The sequence below is a fragment of the Mustela nivalis genome, assembly GCF_964662115.1.
Source record: "Mustela nivalis genome assembly, chromosome: 19".
In the NCBI taxonomy this organism is placed as follows: Eukaryota; Metazoa; Chordata; class Mammalia; order Carnivora; family Mustelidae; genus Mustela; species Mustela nivalis.
Window position 1 is genome coordinate 3,977,437 of NC_139038.1, and position 25,872 is coordinate 4,003,308.

Here is a 25,872-nt window from a genome sequence, read left to right on the forward strand (position 1 = left end):
TGTAATGAGGAGATCTGAGGAATCCAGTAGCTGAGCCCACGCTCCTCTCCCTAGCCCCACACGTCAGCCTTCCATGAGTTATGAGGTGGAAGCCGTACACGCACTCAGGTCCCAGCCACGAGCTGACAACCCCACAGAGCCATGACTCAGGGAGACGTGCGGGAGGCCAGACCTCAGGAAAACCAGTTTGTCACAAAGGCATGGACTTGGCTGAAATAATTCCATTGAAACCAATTTGGCCCAGAAGATAGCTTGAGGAAATGTTGACTTTCTGTGAAAAGGGAGCAAGTTTTCAATTTTTTCCCCTACGTTGTGTTTTTACTTTCTCTTTCATGCCTCAGAGATATGAATTCTGGGGACTTATTTACAACAAAGTAAATGTCTAACAATAGGACATTGGATGGAACAGTCTATCTATCCAATAATAAAAGATAAATTAGGACTAGCTGTGCGTTCATCCAGATTTGCTTGCTACACATTGCTGATGCCAGATGACATCTGTCAGTCCTATGTGACCGTTGCCCACTTTTGGACGAGTCTCTCATCTCCTTCCATTACATCTTTCCCCTCAGGTTCACAGTCAAGGAGTTTGTCAGAATGAGTGAACCTTCAGAAATACTAGTTTGAGGGTGCCTGGGTGGCTCAGTGGGTTAAGCCTCTGTCTTTGGCTCAGGTCATGATCCCAGGGTCCTGGGATTGAGCACCACATCGGGCTCTCTGCTCAGCCGGGAGCCTCCTTCCCCCTCTCTCTCTGCCTGCCTCTCTGCCTACGTGTGATCTCTGTCTGTCAAATAAATAAATAAAATCTTAAAAAAAAATACTAGTTTTTAGCATAGCTTATTGTGATCAGCATGTATAGTTATAGATTTGGGCAGAGGATTAAGTAAAGGTTTGGTTTAAATAATGTCAACTAGTTCTCAGTCCATTCGGGCTCCCACAACGAAGTACTACATGGCGTTGAGCAACAGACATTTATTTCTCATGGTTTGGAGGCTGGAAGTCTGATAGCAGGGTGCCGGACCCTTTTCTGGGTTGCAGACTAAGTGGGTTCTGAGTTATGTCACTGGGATCTCTTTTATCAGAGCACTACTGCCATTGTTGAGGGCCCCCCCATGACCCAATCATCCCAAAGACCTCATCTTATAGCACCATCACCTTGTGGGTTAGGATCTCAATGTACAAATTTGAGGGAGGTTAAGAGACAAACATTCAGACCATGTAGTACTGACCAAATTTAGGACTAGGTGTTTTGATTAAACATTAGGATCTAGGGTTAGAATGGAGGATTATGTGGTCTCATGGTTCATGATGTTGATGTTTGCAGTATGGTTCTTTGTTCAGACTTTATGTAGCACAAAAGGACCAAGGTGAGTTTCAGGTCTAAAGCAACATTCTCTCAAGTTTGTTTGTTTGTTTTGTTGTTGTGGTGGTTTTGTTTTTGTTTTATTTTTAAAGGTTTTATTTGTCAGAGACAGAGAGAGAACACAGGCAGGGAAGTAGCAGGCAGAGGGAGAAGCAGGCTTCTCACTTGAGCAAGGATCCTGATGTGGAACTCATTCCCGGGTACTTGAGCCGAAGGCAGACGCTCAACCGCCTGAGCCACCCAGGCGACCCTCAAGTTTGCTTTACTCCCTGAGCAGAATCACCTAGAGTCCTGGCTATCAAGCAGATAACCGCATGTGACATTAGGCCCATGAAAAAATTGGGGCGGGGTCAGGATCACCAAAGTCCAAGAGTCATAACTGAAAATGAATTGGGGTTTAGAATGAAGGATTAGAGATAAAGTTGGATTTATGAATTAGTCTAAATTCTGGTTAGAACTGACCAAGATGTTTTTGGAGTGTTGACTCCTTGTGATCTGACTTCCTCTCTTTCTCTCAATTTCAGATCCTTGAGCCCTGGGAGACGCAGATTTACAGCAGGAAATCAATCTAGACACTAACAACAGGCATGCGGAAGGAAGAGAGGAATCTATTGTGCAGATAATCTAGAAGAATCCAAAACCTTATAAAATTAGCTTAAGGGGATTTTCATATTGTACTCCGAGGAGCTGCGAGTACTTCTAGGAGTCCAGAGAAGGACAATAAGAAACCAGGCTTTTTTTCAAGATCCACCCTCTCTTGGGGTGCTACCAAATATTTCAGATTATTTAATTCAAATCTCCCTTGAGGTAGGAGTTGGAGATCCTGTTTTTGATGCATTGGGACACAAACAAGGAGGAGATTACTTCAAAAATATGAAAGGAGAGACAAAGGATTATAATCGCCTAATATTATGCCATGAAGTTCTTTGGTATATTTTGAAAATGTTGTCCTTAGACCTATTTTATTTATTTTTATATTTTATATGTATGTATTTATTTTTAAAAGTTCTGAAATAGTCATAGTTTTCAAAACATGTTCCTACAAAGTTTTGTGATGAGATTACACCTGTAGATAAACTATTGTTGACATATTTGGGATAGGTTTTTGTGTTTTTACTATAGCTATATATCAATTACACTCATAGCTAGGTAGGTGATTCCCTCAAGTTGTTATTACTGTAAATGTTTATTTGACATGTAGTCTTCATTATTAAATTGTGGGAATCAGTTGTAATTCTTTTACTTGCCTGGATGACACGTTTGTAAGTTGTTTTATGTTATTTTAGGTTATTAAAGACACTGCAATGTTTCTCTGGAGGAAACATAATAAAGATAAAAGTCTTCATCTTCGTGGCCTTTGTGGTCATCTCAATTGGTCTTACTGTTCATTGTCCAATGATACTCTTTCTTAATGGGGTTGTGATTATTCAGCCACACTTCTTACCTTTGAAAAAGAAGTGTAACCTTTTTTTTAGTGAGGATGTGGGTGTTTTTTTTTAAAAGATTTTATTTATTTATTTGACAGACAGAGATCACAAGTAGGCAGAGAGTTAGGCAGAAAGAGATAGGGGAAGCAGGCTCCCCTCTGTGCAGAGAACCAGATGCGGATGCGGGCGGTCTCGATCCCAGGACCATGAGATCATGACCTAAGCCGAAGGCAGACATTTAACCCACTGAGCCACCCAAGCGCCCCAAGTGTAAGTTACATTTTATGTAGAAAAGAAAAAACAAGATAAAGTGAACCCTGAGCTTGTGTCTTAAAGCAAGAAACAAGGCAAAGATATTGAGGCAGGAAAAGGGAAAGAAGGAAGACAGAGCTATGGGGACCTAGATAATCTGAAATTCACGACAAAGGCAACGTGCCTCAGTGAGATTATGCATTTTAGGCGATGATCCATGGCAAGCAGACCCACAGGTGCAAGGGAGCACCCTTCTTTGGAAGAAGGAAAATCTACAGTATGGGATGAAATAGAACAACTGGAAAGAAATGAGGCTTTGGGAGAACTTTCTGAGAAACACAGTAAGATAGGAGGAGCTAAAGCTGTCAAATAAGAGAGGCATGGGGAAGAAAGAGTTAATGGCAGGAATCCTGAATATTGGAGGAAACCATCTTGGGAGATGGTAGCACCAGAGAATACTGGGGCTGTCTCAAATACCAAGCTTCAGTGTCCGCGGGAAGCATCCCATGGATGTCTTGGCACATAGATGCATATCACCCGTCATGAAGCTCACCTGAGCTTGGTGACCAGAGTTTTTATTGGGGTTTCATTATGCAAGTGAGATTAACTCCATCATTGGCCATACCTCGAACACAGTCTCCAACTCTCTTCCTTCCCCTAGAGATTGGGCTGATATCAAGTGGTTCAAAGCCCCACCCCTGTTGGGTTCCTGGTATGGCTGGCCCTATCCTGACTCATCTCATTAGCACAAACTCAAGTTTGGCCCAGAGTGAGTAACAAACACTCCTATCACTCAAGATTCCAAAGATGTAGAGGTTCTCTCCCAGGGAGCAGGGAGGGAGAGGTATCTGAAAAATTATTTATACAACACACTGGCTACGGTAGGAGATTGGCAAAACTCAGGTAGTCAGGGAAGGTAACAGTTTGGGGACAGATCTATCACAGAAGATGCTGGAGAAGTTGAACAAATAAGGATTGAAATAATGGGGTCCTCATGGGTATTTGGAATAGCTTGGGAGATGTGAGATATGTAGGAGATGAACCCAGCACTCTATAGAGGAACAACAAGCAATGGAGTAAAGAGAAACTAAAGGGAAAATTGTGTGTGTGTGTGTGTGTGTGTGTGTGTGTGTTAGGGTTGGGGTTGGGGTGCAGTTCTGATAAATGAGATGAACTCCTCAGCCTGGAGCAATTTCAGAAAGTGAAACCACCAAGGTCAGAAGAGCCACACGGACATCAGCATCTGATTACAGCAGCTCAAGGAGAGGGATGGCATTCAGAATTGGGACACAGTTGATGGACTGGGAACAGCAGAGGCTAGATTCTGCAGACACGGAAACAAAGAGGAGAAACAGAATGGCAGCTTGGTAACAGATATAACACATGAGACACCTAGGACTTAAAATGTATATTTAAGAAGCTTTAGGTCTCTACAAGGTGGCAGGTAAAGGCAGATTAGGAAACAACTCAAATGAGGAAAGACCTGAATGAAAAGGCACAAGAAACAGGACGGTGGATGCACACAATAAAGCCCTAACAAACAGGCGAGAAAGCAAACAGTCCGGTGACTGATGCCAGGTGAGAACTGGGAGTGCTTGGGAACACTGGAGCAGAACATGGTGGTTTCAGCCTGAACATCTAGAGAAACTGAGATCAGGACGGATCCAGTTGAAAGAAGAGGGAGCCGAGGCGCTGAGAAGGGGGTGAAGCTTAAGAGACTTGGAGGATAAAGAGAGGGACCAGCTGAGAAAGTGGGAGAGGCTAGAGGCCACCGAAGGCTGAGAAGGAATACGGATCCAGGGAGGTGGTTCGGAAGTGTGAGCTGATGGCAGAAGCACGTGTGGCTCCCAGAGCACAGAAGAGTCAGAGCAGCCAAGCTTCTGGAACCGGAAAGCATCCAGGGCTATAGGTGGCCGCTGAGGGGAGGTCAGGAGGCAGCAACAGCAAAGTTCAGCCACACAGCAGAGGAGCAGCGGGCTTGTCCTGAGAAGCAGGAGTGATGGAAGAAGTCCAGTGCCTGGAGATGGAAAAGTAGGAGAGTGGTGGGGATCAGGGGTGTGATGTGGCTCAGTCAGTGAAGCAGCTGCCTCGGCTCAGGTCATGATCTCAGGGTCCTGGGATCGAGCCCCGCATGGGGCTCTCTGCTCAGCAGGGAGCCTGCTTACCCCCACCCTCCACCTGCCTCTCTGCCTACTTGGGATCTCTCTCTGTCTGTGTCAAATAACTAAGACTGAGTGACAAACAAGGAGGAGCTGCTTTGTGAAGGGGAAACACGGAGAAAACTAGAAAGAAATAGGAGCAGGGACTCAGGAAGAGTCCCGCGGGCAACTCCGGGGCGCCTGTCTCAGTAGCTACTCCCATTCTCTCAGCTTCTCCCTCAGCAGGCAGCCACGTTCCCTCTACCGCTACTCTCATCCTAGATAAGGCGGGATTGTCTTTTTCTTTTCAGTTTTTCCCTTTATTTCTCCTTTCCTTCCTTTCCCTTTTGCGTCCCTCTCCCTTCCTTTTCCCTTCCCTACCTTTCCCTCCCCTCGCCTTTTTTCTTTTTAAGTGTGGCTTCTTCGAGAAGTCCCCTAACTTGTGGGCGCGTGAACTCACGGGAAACTGAGGTGGGATATTTGACGGGCTCCGGAGTAAGCTCCAACAGGTGCACCGCCGCCGTCCTGCGCATGTGCAGCTCGGCCTGTGTGCGTGTTCGCGCACGCGTATTGCTGCCGCGCAGCTATCCCTTCCTGTCCGAGTTCAGGTCACCGCTCGCCGTGGTTCCCAGGCTTTGGCCTCACGCGGGCGAGCGAACTACTAACAAGACAGCAAGGAGAAAAATGACCCTCGCCTTTTCAATCAGCTCGGCAGATACAATCCATTACATAGAAGTTCTCCAGCAAAACAATACACCTGCTTCAGGGTCACAGGACTTGCCAGCGGCATTTGCTATAAGTTTTTCATTGTTCATCCTAAATGTACCTTGTCATCTTGGTGCCCATCCGTGCCAGTTGTCTCTGTCCAAAGGAAAAAGAAAACTACTTACCCATTTCTGACAAACAGGTCCTTAAAGCTCAGAGCTAGGTGTCTAGGGCCCACCCTTAACTGTCGTGGTGACAGAGAGACACTACCTTCCTTGAGGTTTACATTTCAAAGAGATGGCTCCCAGGCCCTTAAGAACAACCATCCCCTGTTACCATGCTAGCAAGAAAATGATTTAGCTTCTAGGAGATTTAGATACATACAAAATCCACAGAGGAAGTTTTCTCCAGGTAACACACTTTCCAAAGGTAATAGTACTGATTTATGCTAATGATGGGCACATAACCCATTCCTGATTTCTCTCACTGAGGAGTTGCATCAAAATAATCCTGCACCAAAGGCGTGCTTCTCCGCAAGCTGCTCTGTCCGCCCTGGCTGTGGCTGTGTAGCCCGGAAGTCCTGCCCAGCTCTTGCTGCTAGCAAGTGTGGTCTGTGCCCGAATTCCCACCAACCGACTTCTCACCAACAGAATGCTGGAATTCACGAGAGGTGACCACACTTCCCCTGGGCCTGAGACTGGAAGACCTCCAGGCACGTTTCTTCTGTATTCTTTTCCATTTTCGGTAGGTAAAGGAAGGAAGCTATGCTGAGCACCTTGGGGAAGACAGGCAGAGCCCCCCGCCTGTCCCGTCTCTTGGGTCCTGGCCTCCTGCTCTTGTCTCCCCCATTGGCACTGACCTGCTCACCTGAAGACTGGGATTCTGTCCTGTCTCTCTGTCCACTCTGGTTCTCTGCCTGTGAACTCTGGCTGTCATGCCCCCCTCCCCCTCACCACACAACTCTGTCCCTGCAACTCAGAGACATCCTGGGCACCCCCAGGACCCCTGCCACATACCTCAGCCTAGATAACTCTCTGGGCGGTGAACTGGAAGCTCTTGGGGGCTCACTCCTCTCTCCAAATGGCTAAAACCTGTCATTTCATATATTCATATATTTCCCCCTCCTAGAAACTTCTTTAAGCAGGGAAGGCAAATCTGAACCCTGTGATTCTGTCTGGGCCAGAACTACCAGATCTGCACCTTTTTTTATTTTTTAAAGATTTTATTTGTTTATTTGACAGACAGAGATCACATATAGGCAGAGAAGCAGATAGAGAGGGGTGGGGGTAAGCAGGCTCTCTGGTGAGCAGAGAACCTGACATGGGGCTCAATCCCAGGACCCTGGGATCATGACCTGAGCCAAAGACAGGGGCTTTAACCCACTGGGCCACCAGGCGCCCCTGGACCTGTACCTTTTAAAAATATATACATATTATTTATTTATTTGACAGAGAAAGGGCACAAGCAGGGGGAGCAGCAGAGGGAGAGGGAGAAGCATACTCCCCGCTAAGCAGGGAGCCTAATGCTGGTCTCTATCCTAAAACCCCAGGGTCAAAACCTGAGCCAAGGGACACCTGGGTGGCTCAGTTGGTTAAGCAGCTGCCTTCGGCTCAGGTCATGATCCCAGCGTCCTGGGATTGAGTCCCACATCGGGCTCCTTGCTCCGCAGGGAGCCTGCTTCTGCCTCTGACTCTTCCTTCCACTCTGTCTGCCTGTGCTCGCTCTCACTCACTCTCTCTCTGACAAATAAATAAAAATTAAAAAAAAAAAAAAAAAACCTGAGCTAAAGGCAGACACTTAACCGACTGAGCTACCCAGGTGCCCCAGATCTATACCTTTTAATGTGGCTTCATTAAGATCTCTTCATTTATTAGTATTTAAAATATAAAGCTTTCTCTTTTTGTATTTGTATTAAGTACAAATATTTCCCCCATTTTGTCATTGACCTTTTGAACTTAATGTTTTACTTTTATTTTCTGCCATATGGACATAATGTTTTTAAAGATTTTTATTTATTTATTCATCAGAGAGAGAGAGGGAGAGGCAGAGGCAAAAGGAGAAGCAGCCTCCTTGCTAAACAGGGAGCCCTGATGTGGAACTCGATCCCAGGACCCTGGGACTATGATGTGAGCCAAAGGCAGACGCTTAACCATCCAAGCCCCCCAGATGACCCTCACTTTCTCTTCCTACTTTTCTTCTGTTTTGACACCATACTTGAAGAAGCCTTTCCAGCCCTTAATTTTCAAAGTAATTGCCTGTGTTGGCTCCTGTTTCTCTTTAACACATCAATTTTCTGAAGATCTCTTGCAGCCATCCTCAAGATTTGTGAATCATTCTTCTCTTAAAGTCTGTCATCCATTTTTTTGCCCCCAAACTAGCACATTCACGGTGACCAGGAAATGTCAGAGGCTAAGAAAGCTCAAGTTTCCAATCTGTAAGAAAGAACTAGTTCTTCTTTGAAGCCTCGGGACATGGCTTGCTTTAATGGAAGGGGCCACAGAAGTGTGAGGGAAGTGACTGAATCTGAATTCCCTCTTATGAAAAATACTGGTTGGATGGGTTTACAGGGAAGCTGCAACAAAGTAAGACAACCCAGGGGCCTTAACAACAGAGATGAATTGTCTCCAAGTTCTGGAGGCTGGGAGACTGAGATCCAGGTGTGGGCAGGCCTAGTTCCTTGGCGGGGTTGGGGGGGGTGCGGGGGCTCGGTCCCATCCTCTCTCCTTAGCTTGTAGCCGACTGTCCCCTCTCTATGTATCATCACACTCTCTTCTCTCTACCTGGGAGTCTCTGTATCCAAATTTTCCTTTTTTTTTTTTTTTAAGAGTTATATATTTACTTTAGAGAGAGAGTGCATGAGCAATGGGCGGGCAGTGGGGGAGACAGAGAGAGAGAGAGAGAAAGAAGCAGACTCCCTGCTGAGTGCCGTGCCTAGCTTGGGGCTCATGACCTTGAGATCATGATGTCCACCGTAAGGCTTCATTTTACCTTGATTTTCCTCCGTAGAGACCCACCACCAAAAAAGAAAGAAAAGAAAAAGAAGAAGAAAACATCACATTCTGAGGTACCAGGGGTTAGGACTTCAACACACGAAGAGGGGGAAGGGGGCTTGGACGGGAGCACACAATTTTACCCTAGCCTTGGCGTCCCTGGTCTTGTCCAGTTTGCTTCCTCACTGCCTTGGTTATGTTAACATGGGCAGAACGCTTACAGGTCATCTTATCTACGTATTTTCTTTTATAGGTTGAAGAGATAGGACCCTGAAGGAAGGAGGATTTGCACAAGGGCATGTGCTGCTTTGTAACAAAACCATTACTTTCCCATTCTCACCGCCCCCATTTTATTTTATTTTATTTTATTTTATTTTATTTTATTTTATTTTATTTTATTTTATTTTATTTTATTTATTTGACAGAGAGAGATCACAAGTAGACAGAGAGGCAGACAGAGAGAGTGAGAGAGGGAAGCATGCTCCCTGCTGAGCAGAGAGCCTGACGCGGGCCTTCATCCCAGCACCCTGAGATCATGACCTGAGCCGAAGGCAGCGGCTTAACCCACTGAGCCACCCAGGCGCCCTCACCGCCCCCATCTTTTAGACAAGCATATTATAACTACTGGCTTATGTTCTCCAGATTGTCTGCCAACGGGAGTCTGAGCAGATGGAGAAGGGACATCGTGAACAGGACAGAGGACTTGAATCAGAGCAGCCGAGGTGAATCCTGGGGTTTTGCTTCAGTCTTTAGCGCATCACATCACTTGTTCTAAAAAAACAAATCCCAGAGGTGCCTAGGTGGCAGTGGGTTAAAGCCTCTGCCTTCAGCTCTGGTCATGGTCTCAGTATCCTGGGATCGAGCCCCGCATCGGGCTCTCTGCTCGGTGGGGAGCCTGCTATGTTGTGTGCAGTTACTGTGTCTGATATGAGATCTGTAGACTTCATCTTCTCACTGAAAAGTTTTCTTCTTTTTACCAGCCTCTCCCTAGTTCCTCCACCTTCCCCACCCCTGGCAACCTCCTTTTTTTTTTTTTTTAACCTTCGGTTTCTCTGAGTTTGACTTTTTGTTGTTTTTTAAGATTTCCCATATAAATGTTACCACGCAGTATTTGTCTTTCTCTGTCAGTCTTATTTCATTCCACATAATGCCCTCAAGGTCCATCCATGTTGTCACGAATGGCAGGATTTCCTACTTTCTACCTCTATACAAATACCAATCTACAGCTCCCTGTGTATGGACCTCACATCCTCTTTATGCACGCCTCTGTTGACGGACACCAGGGTAGTTTTCCTATCTTGGCTATTGTGAGTAATGGTGCAATGAACACAGGAGGGCAGATAGTTCTTTAATATCCTGTTTTCATTTCCTTTGGATGTATACCCGGCCATAAGAGTGCCAGATTATATGGTACTTCTGGTTTTTTGGGGTTTCTTCGTTTGGTTTTTTAAAATCTTTCGAAAAACCTCCATATGGTTTTCTGGGTGAACTGGTTTGACTTTATTTATGCTTGGACTGGGCTCCTTAGCTATCCGTAAGTTTGATCAAAGTGCAAAATAAAACTTGAGGTACATCCTGAATTAAAGATGTGTTTTTCATCCAAGGTCATACAATGGATGGAAAGCAAGGCTTACCCAAAATGTGGACTCAATACTGGCGTCCATCAACAGATGGATGGATAAACTGAAAATGGTATGTATGTATCACTGTTCTTATATGATTGTGAAAGGAATATGTAAAATGCAAACATACACACACACAGAATGGATATTATTCATCTTTAAAAAGGAAGGAATTCTGTCACACACTATAACACAAAGGAGCTTGGAAGACATTTTGTTGAATGAAATAAATCAGAAACATACGCATAAAATACTGCATGATTCTACTGATAGGAGCTATCTGAAATAGCCCAATCTCTAGAGACAGAAAGTGGAATGGTGCTTGCCAGGGGCTGGGGGAGGGGAGAAGGGGGAGTTCTCCTTAATGGGTGCAGAGTTTCAGTTTCAGGGAAGACGAAAAAGTTCTGGAGAAGGATGGTGCTGATGGTCGCACAGAGACCCGAAGGTGCATACTGCTACCAAATCATACCCTCAAAAATGGTTAAAATGGTTAAATTTTCAGTCCTGTTATTTTAACACAGGAGGAGAGAGTGAGCAAGATTCAGATGCACAGGTGAGAAGCAGAGGTAGGAGGTAGGAGGTTGGGAAGAGGCTTCCTCTGATGTTAATGGACAGCTGGCCAGGACCTCCGTGACGGCGTCTGCGCTCCCACATGCTTCCCACCTTCTTGGTTAAACAGATTCTGCCTTAAACGGGAGATTTTTCCATCTAGCCTTTTTGTGCATGTGGCATTTTGTTCAAAAGATACACAAGTGGTCATGAAGTTTCTGGGTCGAGAGTGATACACGGGCTTACAAATTTCAGATGCAGACTAGAGCTGATTAATTGCGATCAAGGGGCAGGTTTTGGGTGCTCCAGGGACTTCTTAAGTTGTAGACACCGTCTGATTGTGTGAGAACACAGGTACAGTTATCTACCGGTTCAGGTTCCCAAAATGTCTCTTGGGCTCAGAGATGCCTCAGAGGAGAGCGTGAGTGCTCCCCCACCACTGAACACCCACCCCCAACACAATGTCAGTAAAACATGGAGCGGAAGAAGTCTACCAAATTAAGCGATTTAAACTAACTTTTTAAAAAAAAATTTATTTATTTGTCAGAGAGAGAGAGGGAGAGGGAGCGAGTGAGCACAGGCAGAGAGGCAGGCAGAGGCAGAGGGAGAAGCAGGTTCCCCGACGAGCCAGGAGCCTGATGTGGGACTCAATTCCAGAATGATGGATCGTGACCTGAGCCGAAGGCAGCTGCTTAAACAAACTGAGCCACCCAGGTGTCCCTTAAACTAACTTTTAATTCCAACAAGTCCATGTACCTGGAACCTTCTTGACATACTTATGTCTGTCTTGTAAGTTCTTACGTTTCGGCCCATCCGAAATTCCCTTGTCTCTTTCCTCCTTCTCCCACCAGATTGTGCCCTGAATTAGGAATAGGAAGGATGGAGAGAGACCAACATGTGCCAAGAGGGGAGAGAGCCGGGCATCTGCTGGAGAGGAGTAGAGTGATCCAGACCCCTCGAGGACAGTTTTGAGGGATGGTCCAAGGCTGGGTCGGTGGCTGGAAACAGTCCTTACCTCGAGATCCCAAACTGGACACCAGTGTGGCAGTTACGTGTTTCCCTTCAAACTGGTTGCCAGGCTGGAATGACCTGTGACATCAGAGGCTTCCGACCTTCCTGATTGGAAGGACCAGATTCCATGGTGCTTGGCAGCAGAGGTGGACAACTGTATCTTCACAGACCTTTTCGCCACTCCTGGCTTTGCCCCAGCTTGGAGAAGGGACCACGAACTTGTGTTCGTTTGGAATTTGCCCAGAACAGGGTCAAAGGTTTCTGCGAGGAAAGAAAGAGCTAGGGAGAAATCATGGCTGATGATCAACCTAATCAACCGCATTCCCAGTCTGAGGACCAGAGTCCCCAGCCTAGCACCTCAGGGTACCCCTTCAATGTGGTGGATGATGAAATCCCAGGACCATCAGGTGAGAAAGGAGGAAGAGGAAGGGACTTGAGAGGCTTGGCTAGTAAAGAGGAATGGGTACAAAAGTCAGGAAGGAGTGTCTGAGTAGGGTGTGTGTGACAGGAGAGATCCAGAAAGCCGGGGATTGGAGAAGGAAAGTATAGGAGTTGGGGACAAAACTGTAACTATGGAAGGAATACCCAAGAAGCAGGGAAAGAGGTTTAGGAGATGAGGTCCAAAGAGGAGGTAAAGGAAGAGAGGAAATGATGTCATTATTCCCAGGGGAGAAGTTATCTACAATGAAATTTTGAGGATGGGGGTGGTGAAACAGTGCCAAAGATGAATGGGGACAGATGTGTATCAACAAAGGAGAAAGATGGAAACATGGTTGGGGAGATGTCAATTGTCAGGAAGGCTGGAGAGAATGAAGGGGAAGTTGGGGTTTTTGGAGGGGGAGAAGGGGTGGCTGAATTCCAAAGACAAAAGCCTTATACTGTAGCCTGGTTTCTTCACTCAGCCCCCTGGGTAGACCCCCGCCCCATGCCTGAGTCCCCCACAAGGAAGAGAGGAAGGGATGAGTCAGATGAGGAGACAGGCTCTGGCGCTGAGGACATCTGGGTCGTGGAGTCACTGTGTGGCCTCAAGATGAAGTTGAAGAGACAACGGGTGTCTTCGGTGCTCCCTGAACACCACGAGGTCTTCAAAAAGTTGCTTGGTAAGAAGATCTCCTCCAACCCTCTTCCATTTTCTCTTTAAATTCAAGAAGCTTCCAATGGAAAAGAATTCTCTGAAGGTTGGTGAGCTCTCCATCCTTGGAGGACTCCATAATGATCCGTCACTGGGGACACATAAAAATGACAGAGGATTAGGTGAGACTTGGAGAAAGGTCTGTACTTGGGATGAGAAAGCTTGGTTTCAGTTACACTCCTGAGATGTCTTAGTTCTTATTGGTCTTTTTTTTTTTTTTTTTTTAATATTTTATTTATTTATTTGACAGAGAGAGAGAGAGAGATCACAATCAGGCAGAGGCAGACAGAAAAAGAGGGGGAAAGCAGGCTCCCCATTGAGGAGAGTGTCTGATGTGGGGCTCGATCCCAGAACCCTGGGATCATGACGTGAGCCGAAGCAGAAGCTTTAAGCCATGGAGCCACCCAGGTTCCCCTTATTGGCCTTTTAACTCTAAATGTCTTTGGCTGTGTGTGTGGAGTTGGGCAGGGGGTGTGGAAATGACATGCCATCTTTAGACACTTATGTCACTGTGGGATGAGAAAATGACAGGAATGACTGTGGTCTCCGCAGTGGCATGTCCATGCATGATGAGACAGCGTCCCTGTTGACCTCCCATCCAATCTTACAGGTGTGCTCCCTCAGCCTCCCCACGCCGGAAGCCACCAACGTTCCCTGGGCGGTGACTGGTTTTTGCTCCCTTTTGCCCATCAGCCTCACCGCTGGCCACATCCTGGAACTTCTCCAGGAGAGGCATCATTCTCCTCTTTGCCCTGGAACGCTCCCATAGTAACCCCATTCTGCTTGTCAACCTGACCTATGCCCTCTTTTCACAGAGGATCCTGTCATTCAAAAATTTCTGGCCTGGGACAAAAATCTGAGCGTATCCGACAAGGTATCATTGTTCTCCACTCAGATGTGTTCTTGCTCCAACATCTGTCCTGGGGCAGGGCGATGCCTCCAAAACCCTGTCTCCAACCTCATCCTGCCAACACTTCCCGCTGGGGACCTCGTGGTTTCCTGCAGGTCCTCTGGGACCTGAGTCCCAGGCATGCCCCTCTGGCTGTTGCCACCTTAAGTCCCTTCTCTCTCAGCTCTTGGGTGGGGCACCCCTTGGCTCCAGCTTCTCAGAGACCCTCCAGAGGCCGGCTGTCCTGAAGACAAGCCCTCAGACCAGCACAGCTTGCTATCCTGGGAGCACCATCAACTCTTCCCTTGACTTCTTTGGTTTGCAACCAACCTGTTGACACCAAATAAGCAAATTCACCCAGTCCGTCAAAGCGGGAGAACCTGCTCCAGCCTCATGTCCCCATCCCCCAATGGTTTTCCTCGCCCAGGATGTCACCTCTCTCTGACACTGTGTCTCCTCTTGCCACCAGTATCTCCTGTCTATGGTCATAGCTTACTTCAGCCGTGCTGGCCTCTTCTCCTGGCAGTACCAGCGAATCCATTTCTTCATAGCCCTGTGAGTATTTTTGTCTCATCCCGCAGTACAATTCGCTACCTGGGTGGATTGAGGGGGAAATTGGGACCCTAAACTTTCATCTCCTTTTTTTTAAAACCATTTGTAACCGTTTATTAAACTACTTTTTTAGAAAAACTGTTGACCCCGTGTGTAAAAACCATAGGATTATAGTATAGTGTTTTTTTAGACTGTTCCTTGTAAACACAAACATCCCTGACGTCAGCCAGGAGAAGCAAACAGAAGACCCTTCTAAGAGGACAGAAGGAAGGAACGGACACGGCCCTGCCCTGAGCAAACAGACTAGCGAAGCAGCCGGTCCTGATCCTCCGTCTGTCCCCTTCCCACCGCGATACCAAGAGTAATTGTTTTCCTCCTAAGCATTCCCATCACAAATGCCTGGATTCACGCCCCCAAGACATAGCACAGATCTGTTGTGAATGCTTCCGCGGGTGTGTCTTACAACACTGTCCCGAAGCCTGTGGGCGCTAGGTGCATGAAGTCCTTCAAAGTTCTGGTCTCCGCCTCCACTCTCCAGGGCCAGTGGTGTTCTGGGTCAAGGCCAGGCTTCCAAGCTTGGATCCAAACCTTTCGTCTTCTTCCGACTTGCTCATCCCCTTGGTGTTTCAACCTTCTAAGGACACTTCCCTGTTCCTATATTGCTTTTTCTGTCTAGGTAATTTTGCACCTATACCTGAGGAAAACGACTTGTCCTCAAGGTCAACTTCAACTCCCAAATCTTCAGATGCTCCCCCCTTCCCTGCCCCGCCAACCTCCCTGACTTCTGCACCGCAGCAGCACTTCTGTTAAAATCCGAGTGTCATGGAGATTCTGGACTATGGTTATTGCCTATCCACTCACCGCTCCACCCCGCTGTCCCCTTCCCCAATCCCATTAGACTCGATGCCTGCAGGATTTGTCAAGATATTACCACACTCTCAAAGACACTGCACAATTCCTTCTGTTTTGCATAGGTTTAAGTTATGTTGGGACTAGGAGGTGATCAGTATTGCACTTGAACTTAAAAAAAGGCATTATTTATTCATTCAACAAATACATATAGAGTATACGTTATGGACCAAGGACATGAGGCAATGGGAAGAGAGGTTCAAAAAGTGCGTGTTGAATTCACGCACCCATGAACCCAGTCCTGTATTAGTCATTTGGTAGGAAAGTCATGGTTACAGAATAGAACAGGGTCAGCTCCTGCCCATGGGAGATGTATATGGCCTTGCTCTATGGGAAGACAGGTTTGTGCACAAACTCGCTAAAGGGAAGGGGTGGGTGTGGGTGTCCCCCCACAGGACATGCCCTCAGGCTTCCCATTGAGTTCCCTCTCCATCCTCAACTGGGAGAAGTCTCTGCCCAGGCATGCCTTCTTTTTTTTTAAATTTTTTATAAACATATATTTTTATCCCCAGGGGTACAGGTCTGTGAATCACCAGGTTTACACACTTCATAGCACTCACCAAAGCACATACCCTCCCCAATGTCCTTAATCCCACCTCCTTCTCCCAACCCCCTCCCCCGAGCAACCCTCTGTTTGTTTTGTGAGATTAACAGTCACTTATGGTTTGTCTCCCTTCCAATTCCATCTTGTTTCATTGATTCTTCTTCTACGCACTTAAGCCCCCATGTTGCATCACCACTTCCTCATATCAGGGAGATCATATCATAGTTGTCTTTCTCTGCTTGACTTATTTCGCTAAGCATGATACGCTCTAGTTCCATCCAGAGGTGTGAAAAAGACACTTCCACGGAAGAAAAAGGCAACCTACAGGATGGGGAAAATATCTGCCAATCATGTTTCTGGTAAAGCCTCATTCTAGAATAGAGAGAGAACTCTTCAAACCCACCCAACAACAGAAACCAACAAGATTCAAAATGGGCCAAGGACTGGAACAGACATTTCACAAAGACGACACACACGTGTCCAAGGAGCATGTGGGAAGATGATCAACGTCACCAGCCATTAGGGAAATCAAATCAAAGCCACAGTGAGTTACCACCTCCCGTCCCTTAGCATGGCTACTACCAAAATGCCTGCAAATAACACGTGTTGGAGAAATCAGAACCCTCATGCACTGTCGCTGGAATGCAAACTGCGGGAGCCACTACAGCCAGGAGAGCTCCTCAAAAATTAAAAATAAAGCTGGCATTAATTTCCCATATGATCCAGCAAGTCCACTTTTGGAGACACGCTTAAAACAATCAGAAGTAAGGTCTTAGAGAGGAATTTATACACCCATGCTGCATCATTCCCAATAGCGAAAATGCAAAAGTGACCCAAGTGTCCATTGACAGATAAAGAGACAAGCAGAATGCAGGCCACACATACAATGCAAGCAATATTCGGACTTAAAAAGAAGATTCTGGCATCTGTTCCAACATGGATAGACTCTGAAGACACGATGCTCAGAGAAACAAACCAGTGACAAAAAGACAAACACTGGATGAGTCCACTTAGGTGCTGAGAATAGTCACAATCAGAGCGACAGAGAGGACAACACTTGCAGGGGACAGGGGGAGTTGAGGCATTACTCTGTAATGGGGATGGAGCTTCAGTTTTACAAGATGAGAAGTGTTCTCGAGACGGATGGTTGGTGGTGGTTGCACAAGCACATGAAAGTACTTCATACCCGTGAGCTGTATGTTTTCAAGGTAAAATGGTAAATTTCATGTTACATGTAACTTATCACAATTAAAAAAAAAAAGGAAGAAAAAAACTGAAGTAGTGTCTACCTGCATTTCCCTAGTCCCGAAACTTCTAGAGCTCTGCAGTCATCCCCTCCGTAAAGAAAAGAGTGAAATGGGATTATTAGTGAAGTATATTCACACGAGCTATCAGGAATTCCTCTCTCAAAAACTGAAATATTTAAAAAAATCTAGAATCATCAGCTAATTGCGGAAAACGGTGTGAATTAAAGATAGGTATCAAGGTGAGCAGCTAAACTATGACAGAACCAATTTCATAAAGGAAACAACTTCTATTGATTTGTATTTTTCAATAAATTTAGCAGGACACGGTTTCCAAAAAATGAGAACATTCTCCAAAAAATAGCCAGCAGAGATTACTTAGAAATTAAAGATCAAATTGTTGAATCTTTTTAAAAACCCCCAAGTAAGACTTACGTAACAAATGGGACACAGAATATCTAATTTAGGAATTGTCTCCGATAACAAGAAATTGAAATGATGAAATAAAGCTTGAGATACAAAAGCCAGATCGAACAGATTCCACTTTCAGAAAGAGAAAACTAGAAGGACGAACACAAAGAATCAAAGGCAGAACAAAAAATGATACGTGAGCTGAAGAATCACACAAGCCTTCATGTCACAAGGGGCCAATTTGCAAACAAGAAACCTGGGGGGGGCGGAATACAGATCTACAAATTTCCCAATAAAATGTCCCACACCAAAAAAATGGAGGAAAAAAAAATGCCTAAAATGTTACAGGTGGGGGGAAAAACACCACTGACCCTGGAACCTGCCATTCTACTTCTCACCTGAGAAAAACCCTTGGACAACTGTCCACGGCTTGTGAAAGAAAAAGAATTTCAAACCCAGAACTGTATGCCAAACCAAGCTATCGTTTCGGCCTCCAGATATCAGAATCTTGCGAGAAAGCAGGACAACTGATTATCACAGGAGACACTTTCCTCAAAATGTTCAAGATATCCTCTGCCGGAAGCAAGCGAGAGGGCCACCCCAGAGGGCCATGGGGATGCTGGAGCCTCCTGAAGGGGGTGTTTCCGATGCCACTGCTGCAAGCAGTGGTGCTCCGGACTGCCGACACACGACTCCTGTTTCAGAAGAAAAGTGCTCAGCAGACGCGTCCCATCACCGTGTTTACAAAACATGTATCAACACAGGGTTTTCTACCCATGACGGAGGTGCCACAGCCGAGACTGCCCGAGACTAAAGGAGTTGAGCCAACAGAAAATCCACAGCAGGACACTGTAGTCGATCCGGGCCAAGTGAGCTGATGAACTGCCACGGAGAGTCACAACTTTTTGGGTTCAGTGAGTCCACAAGGCAAGGATGGGAGGGGTCAGAAGACTGACCACGTGATCAGCACGACGGCTTGATACCACTCCTATCAACACCAACATCCAATACGAGATGTCAGCAAACGGAATCCAACACCAGAATGAAAAAAATAATATATGATCTCTAAGTGGTGCTTATGCCAAGAATACTGACTCGTTCAATCTTCGGAAATCCATTCATGTAATAGGCTACTCTAATATGGCTAAGAAAACACTTTTATCACCACTAAGAAGCTGAAAAAGCCTCTGACAATGTTCAAAATACATACCTGGTATAAAAAACCCTCAAGAAACTAGGAGTGGATACTTCACTAGCATGAATGTGTGTATACACACACACTCTCATACCCAAATACACAGAGTATGTGTGATACATGTAGAATCTGAATCACAGGAGAGCACACACAAGTTACAGAGACACAGCTGCACAGGCACGGGCATGTTTACGCAGTCTTCTCAGTTCTCAAGTCAGGGTTTTACTTAATGGACAAACGTAAGAGACAATCCCAGTAAGGTCAGGAACGAGGCAAAATGTTCACTGCCTCCAGCTGGAGAAAACAACTAGGCATATGAATCAACAGAGAGAGTAAAACTATTTCTATTTGCAACGGATATGCTATACCCCAAAACTCAAGGGAATCAACAACAAAACCAACTCAATGAAAGAACAGTGTTACATAAAATCAGGATATACAAAGCAACAGGCCCGGGGGAGCCTGGCTGGCTCAGCTGGAAGAATGTGTAATTCTTTATATTATTTTATTTTTTTTAAAGATTTTATTTATCCATCTGACAGAGATCACATGTACGCAGAGAGGCAGGCAGCGAGAGATGAAGGGAAGCAGGCTCCCTGCCGAGCAGAGAGCCCGATGTGGGACTCGATCCCAGGACCCTGGGATCATGACCTGAGCCGAAGGCAGAGGCTTTAACCCATTGAGCCACCTAGGCACCCCAAGAATGTGCAACTCTTGATCCCAGGGCTGTCAGTTTGAGCCCCACGTTGGGTGCAGACTTAAATAAACTTACAACAAAGAAAGGAAGAAAGAAAGAAAAAGAAAATTATTTTTAAAAAACTCAAACAAACCCAACAGCCCTTGTTACATTAACAGACTAAGAAGATATAATTCAAGCATATACACAGTTCATGGAGTAACAGAAAAGATAAAAGCGTTAACAAGAAATGTACAAAATCTATATAGGAAAGCTTTAAAACACTCCTGAAAGGCACAGAAGCACACCTGAAAAAAAGGAATGATGTTCTTTGTTCCTGGATGGGTCAACACTAAGATATAAATCACTCTGCCCTCAATTACTTAACAGATATGTGAACCCAACAAAAATACCAAAAGCTTTCTTCCTTGAACTATGTGAGCTGGCACTAAAGTTCATATGAGGGCAGAAAAAATCAAGAACTAGGAAAATCTCCGGAAAAACAAAAAACAAAAAACAAAAAACAAAAAAAAAGCTGTATAGGGGGCCTAATCCCTACCAGATTTAAAACACAACCTTTATGATTAAAAGGGTTCGGTGTCAGCATGCGGATGGAGATAGGTCAGTGGAACAGAGCACAAAGTCTAGAAGTAGACTTGTATGATTACATGACATATCACGAGGACCTGTGATATTATAATACATTATAAGAATCCACTGATTTTTAATGAACAGTGTTAGAGGAACTATAGTCATTTGGGCATGAATGAAACTGCATCCATACTCCACACCATGAAAGAAAAAAAGTCCAACTGGATCAGTGATCTAAATATAAAATATTAAACCGCACAGAAAAAAAAAAAAAAATGGGTGAATTTTCCTATAACCCAATGTGGGGAAAAGTTTCTAACTATGATTCAAAATACAGGCAGGCATTAGGACTGCTTTCAACAAAGACAGGTAACAATCAGATTCACCCGGCCTCCTGAAAGGACACCAAAAAACAGAATATACAAAGCAGTGGCTTTCTTTTCTTATTATCTTTTTTAAGATTTTATTTATTTATTTGACAGACAAAGATCACAAGTACGCAGAGAGGCAGGCAGAGAGAGAGGGGTAAGCTCAATCCCAGGGGCTCAATCCCAGGACCCTGAGATCATGACCTGAGCCAAAGGCAGAGGCTTTAACCACTGAGCCACCCAGGTGCCCTCAAAGCAGTGGCTTTTAAGACACGGATCTTGAAGCAATAAAGGGCAGCAATGAAGAACAGGAATCAGAGATAGGATATCAACAAGGAGAGGCCTCTGGTTACTGCCCTGAGAGTTCCCAGCCCTGGAGCAGGGAGGGAGAACCGAGAAGAGGTGAGGAGGGTTGACAAACTGGGGGATACATGCAGGGAAGGACAAGCCACCACAGAAAATGACACATCTACTGAAATGGGCCTAGAACTGACCCAGATGTTACAAGTGGCACTGATCATTAAAATAGTTTATTACCGTATTCCTTATGTTCAAAACATCTGAGTAGGAACAGGAAAGACATTTTAAAAGACTCAAACTGAACTTCTACAGATAAATACTACAATGTCTGAGAAAGTTAACACCCGACTAGATTAACACAGCACCAAAAAAAAGATCAGTGAACACGAAGAACAGCAACAGGAGCTTTTATAAAATGAAACACACAGAGAAAAAGGAATTGGAAGAGAACAAAGAATATCAGTGAGTTGTGAGACGACTTCAAGCTGCGTAACACACACGGAAAAGGAGTTGCTGAGGACAGATGGAGGGAGGTGGGGGGAATATTTGAAGGAATACGGTCAAAAATTTCCCAAAGTTGATGAAAATCATAAACACAGATCCAAGAAGTTCAATGACCCACAAGCACAGAGACCGGAGGAGAGCAATACCAAGACACAGCATAACCAAACTGCTCAAAACCAGGGATAAAGAGAAAAGTTCAAAAGCATCTAGAAGAAAAACCAAAAACCACAGGACAAACGTAGGAATGGAGAGGATGACATCACATTTCTCTTGGGAACAATGGAAGTGGGAAGACAGTAGGGGAACACATCTGATGTACAGGAGAAAACCCAGCAAAGCTCCCCTGAAACTGTAAGATTTTTTTTTTTTTAAGATTTTATCTATTTATTTGACCGACAGAGATCACAAGTAGGTAGGGAAGCAGGCAGAGAGAGAGGAAGGGAAGCAGGCTCCCCGCTGAGCAGAGAGCCCGATGTGGGGCTCGATCCCAGGACCCTGGGATCATGACCTGAGCCGAAGGCAGAGGCTTTAACCCACTGGGCTGCCCAGGTGCCCCGCTCCCCTGAAATTAAAGCCAAGGCAAAAATAAAGGACTTTTCTGACATATAAGAGCTGAAAGATTCAGCAGCAGCTTAAAGTGTCCCAAAATCCAGAAAGAACTTATCAAACTCAACATCCCAAAACCAAATAATCCAGTCATGAAATGGGCAGAGGACATGAACAGACACTTTCCCAAAGACACATACCTAGGTCCAAATGCATGTGCCTTACATGCAAAGATGCACAACGTCACTCATCATGAGGGAAACACAAATCAAAACACAACTCAAAACGAGATCCCACCACACAGCTGTCTCAAAGGCTAAACTCAACAACACAAGAAGCAACAGGGGTTGGCGAGGATGCGGAGAAAGGCGAACCTCGTGCACTGCTGGGGGTAATGCAAGCAGGTGCAGCCCCTCTGGAAAACAGTATGGCAGTTCCCCAGAAAGTTGAAAATACAAATACCCTACAATCCAGCAATGACACTCTAGGTTAGGAATTTACCCAAAGGATACAAAAATACAGACTCGAAGGAGAACCTTCGATGTTTTTGGAACCCCGATGTTTAGAGCAGCATGATCCACACGAGCCAAACTACAGCAAGAGCCCAAATGTCCCCCGACTGAGGAATGAAGACGATGTGGTGTATATATACAATGGATTATTACTCAGCCATCAAAAAGAATGATATCTTACCATTTGCAATGACCTCGATAGAACTAGAGGGTATTATGCTAAGCGAAGTAAATCAGTCAGAAAACGACAAATTTCATACGATTTCACTCACATGATTCATAAATATGGGATTTAAGAAACAAGACAGATGAACATATGGGAAAGAACAAAAGAGGAGAAGGGAATCAAACCATAAGAGAACACGATGAGGGGTGATGGAGGGATGTGGGTGGGGTTGGGCTAGATGGGGGATGGGCATTAAGAAGATGTTTTGATGCGCACCAGGTGTCCTATGTAAGTGATGATTCACTGACCTCTGCTCTTGAAACTAATATTGCACTGTAAGCTCACTCATTAAAATTTAAATAAAAATTTGAAAAAGAAAAAGAGAACAACTAGAGGTGTTGAAGGAAGTCCTTCAGGCAGAAGGAAAGTAAGAGCAGATAACAATCTGTATCTACATAAAGAAATGAAGAGTAGCGGAAATGGTAGCTATGCTATTTTCTTATTCCTTAAAAAATAACTATTTGCTTAAAAATCACTAGTCCTATGGGCTTGATTCTACTTGTAAGAGTAAAATGACACAACAGTGTGATGACCCAGCAGGGAGCAATGGAAGTCACAAACTCCCTACATTCTAAGCAATAAATGGTACCTTACCTGAAGATAAACTGTGATGAATTAAAAGTTTCATACTATAAATTGCAAAGCAATCACAAATAACAACTGTGTTAGAGCTAACAACCGCACACAAGACGTAAAATGGGATCATAAAAAATACACAATCGAAAGGAAGACAAAAGCAGGAGAAATAAACAAAGCCAACAGTAGATGTCCGATGGATCTGACTGTAATTACGTCACCGCTAATCTTCACCAAAACATTCGGGAGAGGGGTGAGGACGAAACCGGGATGCTGAGAATTGAAACGGGAATGAGTGGAAGAATATATTTGCTAAGGAATACTTTGCTGGGATGCCTGGGTGGCTCAGTGGGTTAAAGCCTCTGCCGTTGGCTCAGGTCATGATCCCAGGATCCTGGGATCAAGCCCCACATCTGGCTCTCTGCTCAGCAGGGAGCCTGCTTTCCACCCCCCACTTGTGATCTCTGTCAAATAAATTAGTAAAATCTTAAAAAAAAAAAAAAAGAAAGAATACTTTGCTTTATTATTTACTGCACAACCCAAATGAACAGTAACAGAAGCATCTTAAGGATGGGCAGGCCATTCCCTCAGCCTTAGCTTTTATCCCTGCATCAAACAGGAACAATGAAAACAGGTCTTCTTGGATCACCGAAGTTTGCTCACCCAGCAGGCCCTCGGTTTAGATAAGCTACATGCATGAGCCATATGTTGCAATATTTTATGGTTGTTACTAGAAAAGCTACCCATAACTACATCAACTCCCACAAAGACATTTTCTCAAATCCCAGGAAATCTTGAAAACCCACAAGTAACGAAACAGTCCATTCAAATCATGTAACGGGCGGCACTCTCCTTTTCTGAGACTGTCAGGAACATCAGTCATGTCTTTGCTCTATCCCCACAGCCCTGAGGTAACCTACTATCTGCACACATGAACTCAGAAAAAGACTCTGGGTGCTGATATGACCCCCTAATAAATGTACTTTACATGACATTGTCTCTTATTTCCACATTCCCATTTTAAAATCTGAATCCAGGGGCACCTCGGTGGCTCAGTGGGTTAAGCCTCTACCTTCGGCTCGGGTCACGGTCTCTGAGTCGTAGGATTGAGCCCCACATCGGGCTCTCTGCTCAGCAGGAAGCCTACTTCCTCCTCTCTCTCTGCCTGCCTCTCTACTTGTGATCTCTCTCTCACTGTCAAATAAATAAAATCTGAATCCATATAACCCTTCTGAAATGCATTACAAAGCTAAGCAAGAGAACATATACAAAGACAGGAAAACTCACCTGGGATTCGTTCATTCTCTGCTGCTCTTGGAAAAGCATACAGACTGTTAACGGCTGACCTAGGGAAGCAGAAGAAATAATAGAAATCACGGGTAATGCAGCTTGCCGAGGTGGGAACATCCTGTGTGAGAACCACCAAAGAAAGCTCCTATCCTGTGAACACTCAGAAGGGTCTAAACATGTGAGAGAAGGAGAAACATCAGAGTAGAGCTGTTGTCACTCCCACATATCAGGAGGTGATTAGCAGGTTTCTCTCATTGGTTAATATAAACACCCATTAATTTTTCAAAGAGGTTGCCTTCTCTAAATTAATGTTGAAAAGAAAACCCTCTTACACTGTTCACGCATTCTTTGTGACTATTCAAACTGCTGAACATCACGGTATCCACAGGAACAGAAAACACCAGCTCTCTGAAGTGGGATCAACGTGCATCAAGGCATACTTTTGTTTTTACATGAGATCACTTAACTCCGTTATCGCTGCACTTAAGAATCTTTTACTAAAAAAAAAAAAAAAAAAATCCGTAACAGAGATAACAGAACCCGGGCCCAGGAGCTGAGTCCTGCGAGCATGCCTACCTCCCGACGCCAACACCCAGAACAAGCCCCCTCCCATCTCAGGCCATCTCCTCCTGTCAACTCCTCCATGCACGCTGGTCCATCCCTACACTGGGGGATGCCCCAGGGCACAACCCAGCGGGGTCAGCACATGCTCCTGCGCGCTTACAGACGCGTCTGGAAACTGGACAGGCAACCAGGGGAGCAAGGGGTCGGGGGGGGGGGCGGGAACCCCCTGCGCTCCCGGGAAACGTTGAGTCCCACGAGTCTCCAGTCCCGGGGGAGTGCCCAACCCTCCAGGTCCAGCCGCTCGTGCTCTCTCGCCGCCCCGCCCCCCGCAAGACCCGCAAGCGCACGACCTACCACGTCGGGACACGCCGAGCTGCCCCGAGGCTCCCGAGGACTCCGGGGCGGGGGCTGCTCCTCCTCCACCTCCCGGGGCCGCCGTTCCCGCGGAGCCGGCTCTGGGCCCACGGACAAACTCACTTCAGGTCGACGACCTTCCCGGGGCCCGAATCGGTCTCTAAGGGCCTCCCCGTCCCGCGGGCACAGACCGGCCGACCCCGGGCCGAGCCGCCCTGCTCCGTCGCCGCCGCCACGGCCCGACCCCTCCGGCCCAGCCCGCGGGCTCCGGGGCTCGAGCTCGAGAGTCCCCGCTCGAGGCTACGCCCGCACAGCCCCGTGCCCGCTGGATGCCGGCGCGACCGGACAGCGTGCAGCCCCGTAGGCCCCGGGACCCTTGCCCGCCGGAGGCCAAAGCCTGGGAACCACGGCGAGCGGTGACCTGGGCACGGG

General features: G+C 45.9%; 2 protein-coding genes across 2 annotated transcripts in view; one reads left to right on the forward strand and one right to left on the reverse strand.

The window, feature by feature from the left end:
- Positions 1–25,872, reverse strand: part of RBAK (RB associated KRAB zinc finger) — an 813,856-nt gene that overhangs the window by 132,262 nt on the left and 655,722 nt on the right. The window lies entirely within an intron of this gene.
- Positions 12,350–25,872, forward strand: part of LOC309854200 (speedy protein E4-like) — a gene marked incomplete at both ends in the record, with an annotated part of 29,477 nt that continues 15,954 nt past the window's right edge. The window contains 4 exons of the mRNA XM_082713027.1: positions 12,350–12,464; positions 12,960–13,157; positions 14,005–14,063; positions 14,548–14,633. Coding sequence (XP_082569153.1) covers positions 12,350–12,464; positions 12,960–13,157; positions 14,005–14,063; positions 14,548–14,633 — 458 coding nt within the window. The remainder of the gene's footprint in view (positions 12,465–12,959; positions 13,158–14,004; positions 14,064–14,547; positions 14,634–25,872) is intronic.